General features: G+C 35.7%; 1 protein-coding gene and 1 pseudogene across 1 annotated transcript; both read right to left on the bottom strand.

Moving 5' to 3' along the window:
• Positions 1-8,123: 8,123 nt before the first annotated feature.
• On the bottom strand, positions 8,124-9,840 carry LOC142635009 (uncharacterized; annotated as a pseudogene).
• A 1,956-nt stretch (positions 9,841-11,796) lies between these two features.
• LOC142635008 (uncharacterized) lies at positions 11,797-18,937 on the bottom strand. Its single transcript, XM_075809229.1, has 5 exons — positions 18,448-18,937; positions 17,991-18,258; positions 12,779-14,858; positions 12,492-12,716; positions 11,797-12,192 (listed from the first exon to the last, which is right to left on the bottom strand). The coding sequence occupies exons 1-5, from the start codon at positions 18,935-18,937 to the stop codon at positions 11,797-11,799; spliced, it is 3,459 nt and encodes a 1,152-aa protein (XP_075665344.1).
• Between the last annotated feature and the right edge of the window lie 2,850 nt (positions 18,938-21,787).

Below are 21,787 nucleotides of genomic sequence, written 5' to 3'. Positions count from 1 at the left end.
CCAACATGTGAATTGTGTAGACAAACGAGGGAAACTTGTGCTCATCTGCTATGGGAATGCCCCTTTGCTCGAAATGTATGGGCAATGGTAAAAGGCAGAGTGCAGAAGTGCAGTAATGAAGTGTTGGATTTTTTTCATCTTTTTCGGACTTTGGGAGACAAGCTAACACAGAGGGAACTGGAACAGTGGGCTGCTCTATCATGGGCTCTTCGGAATGCAAGGAACAAAGTCTATTTTGAGAAAGTCCAATCACAGCCGAAGACAATAATAGAAGGGGCGTTGCTGTTACTGGACACATATTAGCGGGTTACTTAATGTATACAAAATATGTCTGGATGTAGATTACTGTGTTTTGTTGTTTTATAGGTTTGTATAACGGGGTAGTTTTTATTTTGTAGATTGGATAATGGGGAGGTGGGTCTTTGTCTGGGTGTGTAATGGGAAGGTGGGTCTTTTTTTGGGGGTGTGTATTCAGTGGGTCTTTTTTTGGAGTGCAGGGGCTTCTTGTCTTTGTGTTTTCTCTTGTTTGGCACCTCGCTCATGTATATTTTTGTGTGGTCTGTTGTGAACTACTATTATCAATAAAGTTTCTATCGTTTGGTTTCAAAAAAAAAAAAAACTTTATAGATAGATTATGGCATTTATGAAGGAAGAAGTATAGCATCTTCTTTCACTTTCCAATGTCGGACTCTTCCCCCTCAAAAAAAAAAAAAAAATGTCGGACTCTTAATTAACACTTTCTCACAAAATAAATATCACACTAACAAGGTATGTAATTATATTAGAGTAATAGACTCAATACTCTTAAAAAGAAATAAAAGAACATTGGCATTGAAGAATCATAGGACTGAGTCAAAAATTTGAACTGGACTTTGCTGTATACAAAAAGTAAAGAGTAATCAAGCATACCGAGTTGTCTATTTCAGCAACCTACTTATCAATGATCTCACCCACTAGCCCAGCAGTCTTATGCCATAAAAAATCATATAATTCAATAATTACATGATTTTCCTCAAACTCTGACATTTTTAAGTAGTTAAAAATTACATACAAAAAGAAAACATAAAATCAATTAAATATGTGTGTAAAGAATCAAAAGCCTTCTATTTGATATAGTGAAATATTTATGCACCCTGGACAGATTGCAGAAATTCAGCCCCTTTTTTCTGGGTGGGGGCTGAGGGCAAAGAGACTAACCTCATCAAATTGTTCATGTTGTCACAAGGGCAATCAAATGTGATAATATTACGTTGGCTAAGCATGTATACAACACCATGACATTTCCATCTTTGAGGATGTGCACAATTTTATTGACACAACAAATATCAGTTGGGACATGATAACCACAATCTTCATTATGATTTTTCTTCTGCTTAATAAATTAATTTCTCTAATGTTCATGTGGCCAACAATAAGAGGGAAAAAAAGAGCGAACATAATAAGAGCTTGTTTTGATTCTCAAATTGCATATTTGATTCCACAAATAGTTCAATATGAACTTCACCAAAATACCCGCCTAAAAAGAAACTTCAACAAACTAATCTTGGTATTGAGAATCTCAGATGACACATATACTTACACTCATCAAGTAAAACCAAGCTCTCCATTGAATTAACTATAAAACCCACCCAAGTAGCATCTTTAGTTGAAAGAATGTTCAACAATTTACTTTTGTGATAAAACAAAAAGGAGCAACATACAGATTTAATTATAAGCAAAAAAAAAAAAGAAAAAAACACAAATAGATTTGATAGCAAAACCAATAAATAGATACTGTATATATGAGAGGAAGTCTGCAAAATAATTAAAAACTAACAGACTAAATGCATGAAGGATGAATAATACAGATCAAGTTTTGTGTTTGACACAATCTCCTTAAAGCAGATTTCGCCTCTCACATAATTTGTGATGCTTTAAAACTCACGAACGCCTGCCTCCAAGAATAAAATTATCTATAGCACGGAGAAGAAGCACACAAGGTCCATACTCTTCGAACTAATCTATCTCTCTTTCTCTCTCTTTGACTCAAATGCTAATGCACAAAATATTTTCTCTCTCAGAGAGTTTCTCAAAAGTGACACAGACATCTTTGAGTCTCAAAATATCACAAATTATGTGAAAGACGAAATCTGCTTTAAGAAGATTGTGTCAAACACAAGACTTGATCTGTATCATTCATCCTTCATGCATTTAATTTGTGAGTTTTTAATCATTTTTGCAGATTTCTTCTTATATATATAGTATCTATTTATTGGTTTTGTCTATCACATCTATTTATGTTTTTTTTTTTTTTTATAATTAGATTTTTATGTTGTTCTTTTTGCTTCATCAAAAGAGTAAAATTTTGAAATATATCTAACAATTTTAAAGCAGATTTCGTTTTTCTTAATTTATTTTTGTGATTATTGTGAAAGGAATTTCGTGTGTAGTTATCTTGTTTCTTTTATCTTTGCGTGTATGGTGTAATTCTTGAGCAACACTGATTAATCTTGAGTCCGACGCAACTGTTGTGTTTTATTGTTTTGTGAAACGTGCCTGTTGGTTTTTATCAACCGTTGTGTTCCATTGTTAACTCTTTGTTTTTTTGATAATGGGTCTACGGTTTTTTTGTTGGCATGTAATAATTGGTTCTCTGGTTACTGGTGTTAACGGTTTCTTTGTGATGCAATCTAATTAAATAGTTTTTGTTGTATTCTTTTGTGAACCTGTACTACCAATTGCCGAGTACGGTTAGAGATTTTGATAATTTGATCATCTTGATATAATGGTATTTAATCTTGCAAGGTTTTTACATTGCTTGTTTTCATCACGTGGGACCCTGCAATAATCATGCCAATATCAGGTGTGATATATGAAATGTCCATTGAGGTTTTTACCTCTGACTTCAGTGCAAGATTGTAATGGCAGTAGCTCTATGGTATTTAATCTAGGAGTAATAGATAAATATAGAGACAATGGTGTGACTGCCATTTTATATGTGCAATGGCGTATGGGTTTGATGAATGAAGAAAATTTGGTCAATATAATAAAATCAAATATTTTGAATCTATTTTAATAGACTCAATTTTGGCCTGGTTGCCACTTTTGTTATTGGTTAGCCTTTTCTAATTTATCAAGTGATTCACTAATTAATAATTAAAATAGGATTATGAGATCTATTATTAATAATTTCAAAATTGAGTCTATTAAAATAGAATAATCACATTTTTTCAGGAGAGATAAGGTGAATTAAAAACTCCATTATTTAACAATGAAAATATTATCTCTCTCTTATTTTTAAGTTTTAACTCTTTTTTTATATTATTAATTCCACTTATTGTTATACTTTTTTCTAACTTTTCTCCTTGCATTTTACATTTTCATCTTCCCACTTCTCTCTACCTTAATATTACTATTCATTTTGGCTCTTAGTACTATCTATTTCTCTTCTTTCATTTTGGCTCTTCTTATTCTCATCTTCTTATTGTAAATTTGTTACTCTCTATCCCATTTTATTCATAGTTTTTCCACACACAAAATCTCTCTCTCTCTCTCTCTCTCTCTCTCTCTCTCTCTCTCTCTCTCTCTCTCTCTCTCTCATTTGCTTTCTTGATGTTAGACCATCCGTCAACACCTTTTGCTCTTGTGAGTTTTACACATTGGCTATTAGATATTTTTCTTGGCATTTACACAGTTAGCTTGGCATTTACACGCCTAAATCTAAGTGGTTCCATGAATAAAATGATTTATTGTTGAAACGAAGCTGTGGGAGGGGTAAGATTCGAACACAGAATAGTACCCCGTGGGCCCAATCCAAGGAGATGGAAGGGCTTATTCCCTTATTAGTTCTAACCCAATACATAGATCAAAGCCTGAGAATTGAAGCCGAAGAGGACGATCGCGCAAAGAGCCCAAAGAGCGAGCATTCCTTGGGAGGCTTTGAGTAGGCCACTTGGACCAAAAGACAAAATACCAAGCAAGGAGGTAAAAATGTGCAAGCAAAGAAGATGGGAAATATCAAGGTAAAGTACTTATCACCTCCGCATTCAATGCACTACACCAACTCAGTTGGCCGCACTAATGGCAAAATGACCCCTAAACAGTACCCTCACAACTTGCAATACATTCTACCACCTCTAGCGAAACCCTTATGGGACAAGCATCCAAAAAAAGATCAGTGGTTGTACAGGTGGAGGACTGGGATACAATTTAGATAGCTATATAAGAAAAGGGCACACCTCTAGATTATGAGACGGAAAAACTTTAAAGGGAAACATACTTTGTGTATCATTACTCTATAACCGAGACTTGAACATTATATGAACTAGAGATCCTCGGACTAACCCAAGGAAGAATTAAACATTGAAATCTTCTTCTTCCTTATGAATTACTTGTTGTTTTTCCAATAGACTTGAAACTAAACCATTAAAGCATACAAAAATTGACCTCGGAAACCCATTTTCTTTAAGTTAGTTGTATTGCGCAATTTCATATCAACTGTCTATCCATTTGGGATTGGTAACAGATTTTTGTTCACCTACAAAAACAAATAATAAAAATTAAATAAATCATCAAAATTTTAAATTTAAATGGATATACATACGTTTAAAGCTTTGTTTATTGGAAGGTTAGAGAATGACACATGGCATATCACAATAGCAAAAATATTTCATATTAGAACCATCTAAAATATGAAGCAAAACACAGACTTAAAAGTAAGGCACCCTTGTATTCGAATTTACTACCAAAAATATTTCATATCAGAACCATCTAAAATATGAATCATCTCAACAAAAAAAAAAAAATCTAAAATGATAGTGACGTTATTACAAGGTGACGACACATGAAGAAGGTGACGGAAGTTCACTTACATATTGAATGCACGTCAAGAAGCTGACGACAATACGCCGTCCGTCAACTGCTGTCATTAACACCTCTTTAGCATTCATAGCCATGCCCCTTACGCAGCAACGTTAGGGTGACGGATCACGTGGACGAGTCAGGGATGACGACCTTGACTGTAAGGTCTGGCTGATGTCCTTGGCTGACGGACCACGTTGGCGTACGTAAGCTGACGACAGTATAGGAGTTACGCGTGGGCTGACGACCTTGGCAGGTGAAGGCTGAAGGAACAATCCAACTTTCATTTTTAGCCTATCTGGACCTCTGCCTATGTGAATATAAGGAAAGTCCTTGCGCCGCGCGTTCGACTTAGTCAAGGAGATTCCTATAAGGAAAGGGCTCAATACAATAGGCAAAGATCCGCGGATTACTCTTTTAAAAAGGAAAGTACATCTTCACCTGGGCGCAAATTTCGGCCACACACCACTATATATACCCCAAGACCCTCATGACCCAAAGGTACGCACAATTACCTCAACTCTGGCACTCTAGGGTTGTTTAAAAGATTCTAACTTGATCGTCGGAGGGTCTTTGGCCGGCACCACACCGGTGCTCTCTGTCGATCACCTACATTTTTCTTCGCAGGTGTTGCTTCAAACCGGGAGAGTACTAACAGCTTACTGTTGATCTTTTAGGCATCATCATAAAATATGAAGCAAAACATAGATTTAAAAATAAGGCACCCTTGTATTCAAATTTTTTACTATACTGTCACTGAACAGTGTTTTCCAGCAAAAAAAACGTAAAGATGTGTGTGACTCTGCTTACACTATCAATGCCCATACAATTCTAATCTAAAGATAATAAACTAATGAAAGTTCCACTAACACTATCAAATTTGAGCAAAATATACAAAGTAATTGAAATTAATGGACCGTTCATGTAAGTGAGAAAATAGAAAGATAAAAATAGAAAGATGATGAGCAAAACTCAAAATGCGAGTATAGTCACACCAAATTATCCAAGTCATGTTATGTAATAGAATAACATTATATTTTCTCCACTAAAAAATAAAATAACATTATATTCTCATATACTATTTTTATAATGCAATTTTGAATAACATTTAACAAAAAAAAAAAAAAAGATAACAGCTTAAAAGGACAAAAGTAAACTGCGTCAACCCAAAGTAGAATTCAAAAGAATACAAAAATTCATTAACATAAAGTAGAGATACAAAAAATAAAATAAAAAATCCACCCAAAAAAATGAGAGAGAAAGAGAGAGAGAGTAATAACCTTTTTTGTATGAGAAAATACGTATAGAATGAGAGAGAATAGGAAATTTATAGTTAGAGGATGGAGATAAGAAGAGTCAAAATAAAAGGAAGATAAAGGGATAAAGGAAGAGTGAAATTAAGGTTAAAAGTAGTGAAGAAATAAAAAGGTAAAAGAGAGTGGGAAATATTAGAGGAAATGTAATAGTAAGGTACAGAATTAATAAGAGATAAAAGAGTCAAAAAATAAGAGAAAAATGGCTGGAAATAAGTGGGTGATGTGGCCGCTAATGTGGCTCAACCGAAGCATAGCAATAATAAATGTTACGTTTCAGCTTTTAGATATATATAGAATATAGATGAAGTTGAGAAATAACTCAATGAATGCGATAAGTTCTTGATTACCATAGAACTTGTGAGGGAAAGCTATTTTTCCATTAATTATATTCTCTATGAGTTGCCTCTAAAGAAAAACCACTAACACACATTGTGAATTATGGAAAGGGTGATTGCCTTACTATAAATTCTTTAAACGTGGGGGTGTCTGGTGAAGGTGGTGAGCGTAGAATTTGTTATTCTAATATGCATTAAAATTAATTAGAATATATTTCAAATGTATAACTTTCTTAAAAGAAAGTTTGAGTCTACGTTTAGCATCTCTCATGATCAGGAGTTGATGGAAAAGAGGTTGAGCCAAAGTGTAGTAAAAGGATGAACGTCATATTCGTTTGGTCTAGATATTCTAATTTATTTGTTACAAGATGAACTTAAAGCTTCAAAGAAGCAATATCCTGAGGTGCCTTCTTGGAAAAGAGACTGTCAATAATGCATGTCAATAATGCAATAAATCCATCTTAGAAATCTATGTATAGTAATTGGTGGATTAACCAATTGGGAGTTTGAGAGTTGATGGAATTATTTATTGTCACAAGGTGAGACTTGATGTAGAAGGCTACAAAAAAAGGAAGATGCGAGTTTTCTTGATACACAATAAACCAAAGGGTTTATGGTTCCTATACAAGGAAACAAAGTGTGTAGACTTGTTAAATCTTTGTATAGATTGAAGCAAGTTTCAATGCAATGACATGAGAAATTTGACAATGAAATGATGTTAAATGAGTTTAGATTTCCTGCGATTAGTGTGTGATGTGAAATTTATCACAAAAGGCTACATCATTGAGGGATATGCTCGTGTAAGTGTTGTAGATGTGATACAAGAAATGAAAATTTCTAATACGTCTAATTGACTTGTCTTGTCTCAATCACATGAGATATGTGACGACAGTCTAGTGAGAACACCTTATGCAAAGAGCATATGCATTTTTGGAAAGTCTTATAAATCTAATCAAACATGCATTGTTGGATACTCGTACCTCCTATTTGTATTGGTAGGTACAAAGTTATGGTTGATCTCGACATATTCGTCAGACACATAATACCATGAGCCAGTTGCTCCTAAATAGAAGTACTTCGAGATTATAAAATGGATCCATAATTAATTGTTTGAGTGGAGAGCAAATAAACTACATGTTCATCAAGGGGAATGGGTTAAAGCCTATGACCTAAAGTTTCCATGATGGTAACCCCACCTAGTTGACTAGAGATCCCAAGATTTAGGTTTTCAAATGGACAACAAAATTGTGGAAACTAGTTTTCATCACTATAGAGATAACATCTCCCACCCATTCCTATGATGAAATAGTGATGTTTGTAAGCTTTGCTTTTAATGATTCTTATATCTTTGAAATCCAAGTGGAGTATAGTAGAATATTCTTAATAAGAGTCACCTATATGAGTGTGAAGTGGGCCGCTTCTATGAGAGTTTTAAGGCTGAATTCTCTAGAGCACTTTATGAATTTTCCAGGATATGTTCAGGACCGAAATGAATTAAACTATAAGAACGAACTGTGTTCGAAAAGGAACTATGTGAATTCTATTGTCTTGGTATACACAAATGGCTAACAATTCAAAAACATCGTGCTCGCTAATTAGCCAGTATATCAGATAGTCTTTCACAAAAGAAGGTTCAAAGCCGTAAATTGTTGAAATATATCCAACCATTCTTAATTAAAATTTTACCACTGTCAGTGCAACCATAGAAATCATGAACCCAATGCATTGTTACCACATATTTTCTAGTCCAAGACTGGGCCACACCATACTCCATCATAACCCATATGTGGCATAAACAACCCGCATTGCTTACATTGTTGTGATCAAAAGAGAAAACAATAAAAGCCAACGATCCCTTGAACACTGCAAGTTGAAAAAAATATAGAAGGATTCTTTCTAAATAATTAGAAGGCATCCATATTTCGCGGAAGCTCTCATCATTGACATCAAAGGACAAAATGAAATGGTGTCGGACATGGTTGTGTATTGTAAATGTTGTAGTGTGCAAAGCTCCATTCCAAAACATACAGGGTGATCTAATAGAATGAATATATCCACTGTTGGGTTTGTACCCTCTTAAAGATTCCAACCTGTAAATCTCAGCCTCAGCCTTTGCCCTCCTTGATGACTCCAAAGTCTAAGAATCTTGAAGTTTTTGACAATGATATACACGTCCATAAGCGAGACTAATAGAACTGTCAGTATTGTCAGCAAGGCACGAACCTAGAAGCTTCTTAAACCTTCCAACGCTAGGGTTTCACAAATATAGGATGTGATTGAGATCTTTCTCATAATTAGCGAGGCAGAACATGCCTATACAGTAGCCAACTATACTGTAGTTATTAAAAAAAGGGATTTCAATCCTAGAAATCTGGGTGGATGTGCTGCTATCATTACTGCAAACAACCATACACAATTCTTTGCAAGATAAATGAGGGTATGTTAGGTTGTGTTTGGCTCAATGTAAAATGATTTCAGAGTGTAAAATATTTTCAAGTGAAAATTATTTTCAGAAATGAAAATATTTTCAAGTGTTTGGTCACATCACAAAAAATACTTTGGAAAATATTTTAAGGTGTTTGATTGTGTTCTTGAAAATCCTCTAGAAAACACATTCTCTCACATTTTCTCAGCTTCCAAACAAATATTATAATACAAACTTTGAATATATAAACCAAATAAACAAAAAACATAACAAAAAAATTCAATCTTTCTAAAAAATAAGCACCAATCGTGAGAGAGGGAGAGAGAGATAGATAGATTGAGAAAAAGGGAGAGGTAAATGACCATAGATTGATGGGTGAGTCTGAAGGAGGCGAGATCGGTGGGTGGGTCTGACGGCGGTGAGATCGGCAGGTGGGTCTGAAGAAGGTGACGACAACGAGATCAATTTGTAGATCAGAGATCATGTTAACTTTTTGGCCTTGGTTGTTCAAAGGGAAAGAGTGAGGAAGAGCCTTTCACTTTGCATAATGTAAGCAAATCCTTGAGTGTATGGGTGAGGCTATTGCCCATAAGGCCAAAAGACCACATGCAAAGGGGTACTATGTAACGCGTCCTTCCTTGCTGCCCATAGGGGAAGAGGTAAATCCTTGAGTGTGTGGATGAGGCTAGGTACGGCCAAGAGACCACATGCAAAAGAGGTACTATATGGTGCATTCTCCCTTGCTGCCCATGGGGGGGGGGGGGGAGGTAAATCCTTGAGGTTATGGGTGAGGCTGCTGCCCATAGGGCTTATAGACCACATGCCAAAAGAGGTACATATCATGCTAGTGGTTTGTGAGTTCAGACTTGCCTCTATGGTGATATAATGTCTCTGTGATATTTTCGTCTTTGAGGTGGCTTGTCATGTGGCTTGGATTGGCTTTTCAGGTTTTTGGAACAATATTGTTATGCTCACAGTATATATATATATTATGTAGATTCATGGTGATCATTTTTGAGAAGCTTTGGGTGGCATTGTTTAATCATTATTATCGTTTTATCAATGAAAATAATTTTACAATTGTCATCTAGAAATTCTCAAATTGTTTCATGTTGTAATATGCACATGATCATGAAACCTGCATTTCTCTTACTCCCATTAATTGTGCTACTTAATGGGCTTTGTCTCATTCCATTCTTTCACAAACCTTTTCAGAGTAGGCAACGATTGTTTTGAGACAAGTTTTGTGGCTAGTAGTAGTTAGACAGACTACTAATGGAGGCTGATCTTTTATAATGATGATCCTTAGGTGTTGTACATCCTAGAGGAAGCTTGATACACTCTTTTGTAACCAATAATGGTGATGAATTTTATCCCTAATGGGACAAGTTTGATGTGCAATTATAATTATTCACGTCTCCATTCTTTTGTGGCCAATGGTCCTTGTAATTATTGCTTAGAGCTACAACTTACTTTTGAGAGCATCCTTAATGAAATTATTATGAAAATTCTTGATGTTGGTACGTGGTATGAATTATTTGGATTGAATTTCCAAAAAGGAAAAATCTATAGGTACCTTTGGGTTATATATCTCATGCTTTGGACCCTTTTGGGTTTGGGGCGTGACATTTGCAGTGGCAAAGGGGGGATAGTAAAGAGACCAACTTATCACTGTTGTGTAAAATGAAATAGATGATGCAGTTTTGTTAAGAGAAAGTTTTACGATCCATCATAACTTCTCAACCGAACAGGGAAGGAGCCACCCTTGCACCCCCTAATTTTTTTAGAAAATATTATTAATATATATAGGTATTAATTTTAGCAATTTTGTATAGAAATATTTTTATATAGCAATTTTGTTCTACAAAATTACATTTTCCCCCTTAACATTATCATTAATTCTTTTGAAAAAAAAAAAAAAAAAGCAAATTCTTTTTAGTTTACATCTAGGATCACTACTTACATCACTTTCTTTCATAACAATAACCACTAACCATGTTATCAAAAATAAAAAATAAATAAATAGCCACTAAACACATTAGCAATTCATAAAAACTTTTATAACTTTAGCATTTTTCTTCTTTTAAAGGCTATAAAAAAATTTTATAGATATAAAATTTATAAAAAATTTACAAGCCCAGAAAAATTAGCCAATCAACAAAAATTACCAATAGCAAAAAATATATATATTTAAATTAAATCCAATCAACCGATTTATTCAAAACAAACAACCTGGCCCTTTGAAAAATTTTAAACAAAATAATTTTGTCCTTACCCAGCAATACGCATCAAAGTCAAAGAAACTTCAAAAAAAAAATCTAAAACTGCTAAACAACATAGCCGAAGGCCGAAGCCGCCCGAAGCCGCCCACAAAGCCTACAACAATATTGCCTATAGCAATACGTTTACAGCTTTTTCCTGACGCCGTCTAAAACTATAATATTGATTATGTAGTTTGGCCAGAAGAAATATTGTGTTTTTCTACATTATTGGCCAATGATATAACATATCAATAAAAAATGGAGCAAAAAGAATCAATAAATATGGAGTCCAAATCTTCTGTCCCATTTTTTTTGCTCCACTCTATTCTCCACCAATAAAAACATGCCACATGCACACCTATTTAATTCAAATAAAATTTTCAGCCTTTTCTTAATTATTTTTCTAAAATTTTAAAAAAAAATAAATAAATAAATAAAACCCAAACAATTCCAGCCACCACCACTAGCCACTGCCAGCAACCTTCGCCGGTGCCACTAGGAATAGATCATTAGCGACATCAACAGCCACCCATGACAGAAGAGATCCAAGGCTCAAATCAGAAAGTTCTCTTCTTTTCTATTCTTTTTTGGTAAAACGGCGCTTGGATTAAATTAAAGGACTATAAGTCTATTACAATAATTCCAGCTTTCTCTCTAGCCAGTAAATCAACCACCACATTCGGCGCGTTAAACAAAATATGAACATCAAAATCATGGTTGAGTTCTGCAACCATACGAGCAAGGCAGTCAGCACAAGCATTGGCTTCTCTAAACACATGTGCCACCGTGTGATTAGGGAAGGTCTTTATCAGGTTCCTGCAATCAGTTAAGAGAGGTTCCAGCATTAGATTGGCAACTGAGGAACTTGAAACAAGGTGTACAATAAATTCAGCGTCCATTTCAATGCAAATATTTTCAATCCCCAGCTGCTTGGCCATGGTAAGTCCATCCTTCAATGCCCATAGTTCAGCAACAGTGCGTGGAATGTTTTCGAGTTTGCAAGTGAATCTAGCTACCTAGTCACCATTGTTGCACCTCAAGATGCCATCCCCACCTACCTTCATCGGGTTCCCAAACACTGACCCATCTGTGTTAAGCTTTGTCCATCCCCTAGGGGGTTTAAGCCATCTCACTTGGACTTACGTTCTCCTTGGTTTGGTCGGACCATTAGGGACTATGACAAAGAACTCCACTCCTTTTTTAACGCAGCAAGCACTCGTACCCTCTTCAATTTTTCCAGTTTGAAAAATAGCCTTGTTCCTATGCAGCCATAAAGTCCAGACCGCTTAAGGGAATAGGATTTTCGAAGGCATACGGGGTCATGGATACATGCTAGACTTCCCACAGTAGTTTTAAGACAAACTTTAAGATTCGACCCAAAGAATTCCAAATTGCCTTCCTCAATTCCCAAGTCTTTCCACACAGATTTTGCCACCTTACAATCTCTGAGAGTGTGAAGGATGGATTCGGGACTTCCTCCACACAACTCACAAGTTGGGTCAAGATTTAACTTGAACCAAGAACTTCCTTCGTAGGAACACTGAAATGAGTGCACAACCAAAGAAAAAACTTTATTCTGGGTGAAGTGCTAGCTTTCCACACCCATTGGTGAGGACTAGTTTCAAGGTTCAAGGTGTTAAACCCTTTAGCAATGAGGTAGGCAGATTTGAGGGAAAAGGAACCATCCTTAGAGAAAGCCCAAATAAGGATGTCCTCTTGGTTCGAGTCTACCGCAACAGGTATGCCTTTGATTTCTTGCACAATCCTGAGAGGAAGATTGAAAGAGATGCTCTCCATATAAGCTAAAAAGCTCTTGACCGATAGCCTATTCTCCCTATCAACTAAAGGCCCTTTAATTTGATTTCTAAGAGGTCCAAATGGGAGCCAAAAGTCATCCCATACGCACACCTTATCACCATTAGCAATGGACCATTTTAGACCCTTATTAAAAACAATACCTCCTTCCTTACAAGCTTTCCAAACGCAAGAGGCAGCCTGATTTCTTGTTTCACCCCTTAGGCGTGCCGGAGTAAGATACTTATTTGTAAGCATTTGAGCCAATGGCAAATCTGGGCTTGAGGCAATTCTCCAACAGAGCTTAGCCAAGATGGCAGAGTTTCTAGCTTTCATTTCAAAAATTCCAAGACCCCTCATGTCAATCGGATTGGCAACCTTGTTCAATCCAACTAGGTGGAGCTTCTTTTTTTCCGCCGTAGATCCCCAAAGAAAGTCCCTAGTCAGTTTGTTGACATCCTCACAAGTCTTGGTCGGAAGCTTGTTGCACTGCATATTATATTCAGGTATTGAGGATACTGCTGCCTTTATGAGAACCAATCTTCTGGCCGATGAAAGGCACTTCGATTTCCAACCAACCAATTTGTTTTGAACTCTCTCCACAACAAATTGGAACTCATTTCGTCTCCTTCCATTATGGATGATAGGGAACCCAAGGTATTTCCCAAGGTTGTGAGTTTCACTAATGCCAGTCTGGTTCACTATCTCCCTTCTTTTCTCCGTTGCGACATTAGGCGAAAAAAGAATTTTAGATTTTGCTTTGCTGATTTTTAGACCTGTGAGTTGGCAGAATTTGTCTAGCACTTCAACTATAGCCTCAATACTACTCTCATCAGTTTTGGCAAAGAGTAAGAGATCATCTGCAAAGAACATATGAGAGAAGCCAAGTCCATTGCAAGAAGCTTTAATCTTTTTCCAACTTCCCTCCTCACACTTCATGTTTATAAGGGTGTTCAAGAATTCCATACATAGAATAAATATGTATGGGGAGATGGGGTCTCCTTGCCTCAAACCACATGAAGGAAAAATATCCCCAATCTGACTCCCATTGAAGAGTAAGAAAGCCGAAGTAGAGGAAATGCAGCTGAGGATTAAATCCACAGTATCAGAATGAAACCCCAAGCTCACTAACATACTTCTCACAAAGCTCCATTCAAGACGATCATATGTCTTCTCCAAGTCAATTTTTAATATCATGAATCTTGCCTTCCCTTTCTTTCTTTCAAGAGTGTAGACCAACTCCTGTGCTATGATCACATTATTTGTGCCTTGTATTCCAAAAATGAACACTGTTTTGGAAGGGGATACCAAGGTCGGCATAAGGTGTTTCTTCCTATTAACAAGGACCTTGGTCACAATTTTATATATTGTGTTGCAAAGACTTATTGGCCTATAGTGGTTTATGGATTCAAGACCGAGTTGTTTGGGAATGAGTGCAATCAAAGTCTTATTGAGGTGTTCAGGAATTTTCTTCATTCTAAATATTTTTTTAACTTCAAATTTGACTGACTCGCCCACTACCATCCAAAACCTCTGGAAAAATCCAGCATGAAGTCCATCTAGCCCTGGAGCTTTAAATGCTTTCATAGTTTTTAAGGCAAAAAGAATTTCAGCATCTGTAGGGTCAGTTGCCAAGTTATGAGCTTCTGATTCCAACAGGCAGTTTCCCCAAATAGGAATTTGGCTGGGAGCTTTTAAACACAAACCTTGCTCAGCTCTATACAACCTATCAAACACATTGGTGAAGATATCTTTCACCCTCTCAATGTTCTCTTCCCAGGTACCATCCTCCTTTATAACCCGAGAAATACGATTTTTGCTTCTCCGAATGAGGGTGGAAAGGTGAAAGAAGGTTGCGTTTCTTTCGCCTTGAATTAACCAATCAATCCTAGATTTGATTCCCTAGAGCTCTTTTTCCATAGACATAATTTTCTCAAGCGCCTCCGACAACCATGAATGCAAATTAATTAGTCTTTGGCTTGGGATGTGAGCCATGGCCTTTTCCACCCCAATTAGTCTCGCCACAAGATTCTTTTTTTTCCAAAATATGTTCCCAAATTCTTCCCTATTCCAAGTTTTAGCTTTTCTAGTGAAGGTGTTGATTGCATCATTGATGTTGTGTTGGTTTCCCTCCCACACATCCCTGACAATAGGAGGGAAGCCTTCGTGACTAAGCCCTATGCTACAATCTTACTCAATAGCTTTTTTATTAGAGGTTTGACAAATCCACCATTGGATTACATCTTCTTCTTATATCCTCAATGCTTGTAAAATTTGTAGAAAATTAAAAATCAATAGTTATATCATCAATAAATTTTTTAAATTGCAAGTTTTTGTAGTTTAAAATTATGCATAAAATATAAACTTATAGATTATATAGTAAATAATATCTTATTGATACAAAATTTGACATGTGTATTAAAAGCATAAAGAACATGCAATTCAATAGTTAGATTTTCAAAATATGTAGTGATGTTTATTTTATTGAGTAAGATTGTAACCTAAGGCTACAACCAATTTTGTAGCTAAATTTTATCCTAATTTTAATCAATCATTGGGCAATCAAATGTGGTCAAATGAATCCAGTCTCCACATCCCCCAAGATAGGATTCTATCTAGTCAACCACATCAATCTAGTGGAGCTTTTAAGAGTGACTTGATGTATATCTTATGAGATTAATGAATTGATGAGAAAAAAAAACTGTTTGCATAGTTTATAAGCCCATGAAATAAAATAGATTTATTAATTGTACAAGGGGTGGCAATTCGTGTTTACGGGTCGGGTTCATGTCGTGTTGAGCCATGAGTATTTGGCTATATGGGTTGATCCGAACCCGACCTATTTAGTAAACATGTTAAGAATTCTCAACTCCAACACAACCTGTTTAGTAAACAGGTTGACTCGACACGATATGTTTAACTTATTTAATTAACAAGTCATGTAAATGTCAATACTAATGACCTGTTTAATAACCTGTTTGATTAATAGATCATACCTAACTTGAATAACATGTTATCAGTTCCTATATATCTAAAATTAAAATACAATTACAACCATAGAAATATGATTACAACAACAAAAATTAAGCAATAATAACAAAAACTAGAACCTTTATAAGCTAAACAAGTCAAACAGGTTTGCATGTTGAACACGAACACGACTGTTTATTTAATGGGTCAGCCATGTCGACCTGAATATCACCCGAACCCGTTTAGCCTCAACTTATGACCTATTTATAAATAGGTTAATTGTGTCGGGGTTCGTGAGTTGTGTCAGATTTTGCCATTCTTAGTTTTAATAAAAGAAATAGAATACAATTTATTTCTCAGTGATTTGGCACAATTACAACTTCTTACACAAACTTTTCTATTGTTAAGATTAAAATGAAATCATTAGAATTTCGTCCAAAGTATTCTGAACGGTTTTATTTTAATTTAAAAGTTAAGAGGTGAACATGAAACACTTAAAATATTTGTTAATAGGAGGTGAATTATAATTTACCAAAAAACAAAACAAAATGTAGCATTGAAATTGTCTCTTGCATTAATTTTTATAAATCATTGACTAACCAATTGATGCACGGATCCAAGTACTTGACTAACACACCAACTTTAGGAAGATATTGGCTGCAAAGTTCTTCCGCTCATCCAACGATGAAGATCAAGAAGGTCCTTGGTTACAAAACCCTTGGCGCAAAGACGCAGTAGCTTCTGCAAGGAATATGATGAACTAGGGAAAATTCTTTCTCCGATCACAATTTGCATGCACAATCATTTTGCATTGCATTGCATCACTTTGCATTGAGTTGCATCACTTTGCATCACCTTTGACAACCCTTATAATAATCCTTATATATGTCTAGGCTTGTGAGAAAAGAAACACCCTACAGAAATACACATGGATATGCATGAAATCATATTTGAAAATCTAAATTTCGTAATCCTCAATAGATACAACTTCTGTCAAGCTGTTGTCGAGCATCAGCATTAAACCTCAATGGATATGGATCCGTCGAGCTATTTGTCAAGCTTTAATGAACAATATTTCTTCACTTGTTTCTTGGACAGATTTGCATGGCTTCAATACTAAATTTGAACTCTTGTTCCTTGAAGTAATAAACTCATCCTAAATCTACCCAATTACAAGTAAAGTGCATTTTGTCAAAGGATTAGCCAATATACATAACATATGTCTCTAACAATATCCACATATGTCCTAACAATCTCCCTCTTTGGCAATCTGTGACAAGATCACAACAAACAAATGAAGTATGAGAGAGGTATTAAATCACTAAACTCATAATTACTTGTTAAATACAATAAAATCTAATCCTAACACAAACTCTTGAAAAACTTTGCAAGAAGAGAGTTCATGTCATGATAAATTTTGACAACCTATTTTTCTGAAACACTTTAAACAAAACTCATCAAGGCATCTTAGTGTGAAACAGAAATAAAGGATTGCATACATAAAGAAACATGTGTATAAAAAAAAATTAAAACACGGAGAGATAGGTGAATAAGAACATACATCATCATATATATAAATGAAAATAAATACAATGTATGTCGTAAAAAAATGGTCATAAGACTGGTGTACAAGAGGATAATGTATCTAAAGAAAAAAAAAGTACATAAAATCCTCACTACATCCCTCAAAAAAAAAAAAAAAAACACTCCTCCTAACTAAACTGTCCTATGCTAACTCTCCCCCTAAATACATGACTACTCTCATCATCCCAAAACTACTCCCCCTTTTTGTCACGAATGACAAAGGGTAAGTCACTAAAAAGTCGTCATCTTCTCATCACTGGAAGAGCTAGCATCCTCATCCTCATCCTCATCATCATCATCACCATTACTAACATCCTCATCCTTAGAAGCCTTTGGAGAAGGAGATGGAGAAGCGACGAAGCCACCAAAGCGAGCCTATTGTCGTGTAATATGACCAAAACCGGTGTTCACCTGACACAACTCATTACTAAGAGTGTCAAGGTGAGCATCCATGCGCTGAAGCTACGCCATAATGGCCTCAAGAGTCACACCACCCACCGAAGAAAAAGGAGCGGAGGTGGAAGGAATGGTAGAGGCTGGAGGATCTGTCGTCTCGGTCCGTGGCCGCTTCGGTCGAAGCTGGGCCTCGCTCCGCTGAACAGAAGCTACGCTAATGGCACCCATGATAGTGTAGAGAGGAGAATCAGGAATAGGGATTGAAAAATGGCGAAGAATCCACGTGATAGCCGAAGAAAAAATGAGCTTATCACAGGTCGTCGTATCCTTATAGACATCTATGATAGAGATAATGAAATGAGTGGGGAAGTCAATAGAGAGGTTCTCTAAGAGGGATAACAAAAATCGAGTACGAGGCTTTGTGATAGAGTTATAGTGAGACAGTGGAGTAAGAACATATGTCATTACCATATTAAGGAATCTCGGACCTTTTGCAAAACCCTAGCATGGGGTGTTTTTACGCACACCCCATATGGAGGGTGTCTCACAGAAGTGAGACAGAAGTTCGTCTTTGGACACAGTCCTCAAACGCTGACAACTGGGGTAATCAGGATGCGATACCTTCGGGACATGTAGTATCTCGGATATAAGATCCGGAGTGACTACGATACATGTACCTCCGAATGTCGTGACAAACTGAGGCACAGAGCTATCGATATCGTGCAGGTTGGAGTAAAATTTCTGTATGAACACAGTGGGACACCTCAAGGGTACCTTACAAAGAGATTCCCATCCCCGAGTGTGAATGACATCGGGAAGAGGAGTATCGGAAAAGTCCAATAGAATTACATGGCGCTTCGGATGAACGCCACGTTTAGAGAAGTTCTTAGAGAAGTCCTGATAGGCCTTCTCATCATGGAACCGAACGTGAAGAGGGGGAACGGGAGGATCAGAAGAAGATGATGACATGGAACAAAAAAGGTTCTGAGTCGAAGTAGATTTGCGCTTGGGTGCCATGCGCAGTCTATCCGAGAGAGAGAGAGAGAGAGAGAGAGAGAGAGAGAGAGAGAGAGGAAACACAATCACAAGAGAGTACAAAAAGATAGAAAAGAAAGGATACGTATGCATGAACATTTGACGTGCTAAAAAAATTGCATCATGGGTTCAACCCAATCCAAACCTAGCATCACACAATTTCCAATATTCAAACACACATCTAAATGCATGAAACATTGTGAAAATTCTAATGGAATGCAATGCATGATCATACAGCATCAAATAAACAACACCCAACCCAAAACTTTCACAAAAATCTCAAAAATTTTCAAAAACCCCAAAAGTTTTAGAGAGAACCCAGAAACCTAGGTCTAATGCATGAAATTCATGAAAAGAGAGGGATTAGAAGTTCATACCACAAGATTGGAGCTTGATTTGGACGAAAACTTGAAAGTAGTGGAGATTAGAGTGAGAGCAGAGTCTTTGGAGGGAGAGAAAAGATTTTCTATCGAGAGAGAGAAGTGAAAATGGAGTTTGATTTCGCGCTGAAGGTATATATAGAAATCACAGCTCGATGGATTGAGGAGCTATCGAGATTTGTTAAGCACTAAATCTCGATAGATATGAATCTGTCGAATGCTGTCGAGAATCTGTCGACGGCAAAAGTTCTTCAATGGATCAAGATTCTGTCGAGAATCTATCGGCCAGATAGAAAGTTTCTCAATAGATTGAGAAGCTATCGAGACAAAGTCCAGAAAGCTCGATGGATCGAATATGTGATAAGATCTGTCGAGAAAAGAAGTCCAAAGGGCTCAATAGATAGGAATCTATCGAGGATCTGTCGAGGAGCTGTTGAACTTGATAAAAAAGAGTTTTCCAAAGAGAGGAAAAACACAAAGAGATGAATGCAAATAAGCATGCTACTCAAACATAGATCCAATCAACATGTTAAGCTTTCAAAAACATCTCTCAACAAAAAAAATAAAAAATGCAAAGCATTCATAGATTCAAAACACACACACACACACACACTAAACAAGTCTAACCAATTTTATATTTCAAAAAAAAAGTTAAGACAGTTTAGTGAATATACATTAACACACGTATCCCTTGTGATGGCCAAATCACATTGTACTTGCACATGTATTAAAAGTAGCAAAGACTTTGTGTGTTGCGTGTGAAGACATAGCAAGAGTGCATAAGTGAAACCCTAGGTGTATGGTTTTAAATAGTTTAGTAAAAAAAAAAAGCCCTAGGCAGAGGGCCCTAAAAGCATTAAAAAAAAAAACAATTTGTGAAACACCTTTACTTTTTTTTATAAACAACTAATTATAGTAATTTAAATCTTCATCATCATTTATATATACTATTAATAACATGATTCTTTATTTCTAGTTTTGATTGGTTAGGATCCAATCATAAACAACTAATTACAGTAATTGAAATCTTCATCATCATTTATATATACTATTAATAACATGATTCTTTATTTGGGTTTCATCACTTTACGCACTAAAATATTATCATACAAAGACTTTAACCCTCTAAAATGCCGCCTATCTTCTAGTTAAATAATTCTAAATTTAAAAAACACAAATGGTTAAAAGAGTAATTTACTATTTTTTTTAAAATTCCAAAGTCTTAGGTTTTTTCCTTTATCTTCTCCAATCTAAATTATCATTTTTGATTTTCAATTCAAAATTTTAAACTTTTATCAACAACTTGGTATAGAAAGATCCTAAAAATTAGGACACTATCTCTATCTCACTTTTAAATGACACTTAGGACAAAATAAAAAATAAAAAAGAGTCTCATCACATGCACAAAGCGCATGTGATGAGACTAGTTTCAAATAACGTTTAATCTCTTAAAAAAAACTATTGGAGTTGAATTTGGAAGGGAAAATTTAAATGAACTTGAGCCTATCAACCTATGTTCGAAAGTGTATATATATAAAGAGAGTCAAGCCCACTACTCACTAGTCACTCCAATTGAAAAATGGAAGCAAATGGTGCATCACTGCATTGTGGAGAAATACACAAGACACTAAATCACAAAGGAGAATATTAAAAGATATATATTTATTATTGTTATTATGATCACCATATAATGAGCATAAAGAAGGGATTGGTGAAGGAGAGAGAAGGTTATTTGCACCATGACACACCCTAGAGCACCTTTGGAATATGTTGCTTCTTATATCAGAAGATTGGATTCAAGCTTGGAAGAGTGAATAAGGTTGGTGAGGTAGGTAAAATCTTGCCAATAAATGCATAGTTTGGTGACAATGTTTTATAGCAAGTCTGGGACATTAATTCCTAATATCCATCTCTGAATAAGGATCAAAGCTTATGGTTGTTGGATTTATAGTGTAGATGCCCTTGGGTGAGATTTTGGGAGAGGCACGAGAGTTCTGAGCTCTCCCCTCTCAAGTATTCACACATTGGGTGTTTGACAATGTGTTAAATGTGCACCCATTACTAAGGTAAGGTGTGTGTGTGTGTGTGTGTGTGTGTGAATCTTTTTCTTATTTTTATTTTATGGAGTTGTCACCAATTATTGGTTTTGTTCTAAGAGGGATTCGTCACCTATTTGTCTAATTTGTTTTAATTACCTAATTAACTAAAACCAATTCAAGGGTTCTTAAATTAATTAAGGTAACCTGAGTCTCAAACCAATGATTCTTGGACTTGAAAATTCAGTTATAGGTGGGAAAGGTGTTAAATACCCTACGTTGCTTATCAAAAGAATAGCACCTTATTTTAATTTAATCACAACATTCGTAATTTAGAAAGATAAATAGAATACTTGGCATTTGTTTTTGAAAAAGTTTTGTACAAAACAATACATATACATAACATCTTTTTTACA

Source organism: Castanea sativa, chromosome 5, assembly GCF_040712315.1.
Source record: "Castanea sativa cultivar Marrone di Chiusa Pesio chromosome 5, ASM4071231v1".
NCBI classification, from domain to species: Eukaryota; Viridiplantae; Streptophyta; class Magnoliopsida; order Fagales; family Fagaceae; genus Castanea; species Castanea sativa.
The sequence above is the reverse complement of the archived record's forward strand: the minus strand, read 5'-3'. Positions and strand labels throughout refer to the sequence as shown.

Coding starts and splice junctions, on each gene's coding strand:
- LOC142635008 (XM_075809229.1), bottom strand. CDS start 18,937: ATGGCACCCAAGCGCAAATCTACTTCGACTCAGAACCTTTTTTGTTCC. Junction 18,259..18,447: donor TGAGACACCCTCCATATGGG/GTGTGCGTAAAA, acceptor TCTCTATCATAG/ATGTCTATAAGGATACGACG. Junction 14,859..17,990: donor ACTCTTGAGGCCATTATGGC/GTAGCTTCAGCG, acceptor AATCAAATCTAG/GATTGATTGGTTAATTCAAG.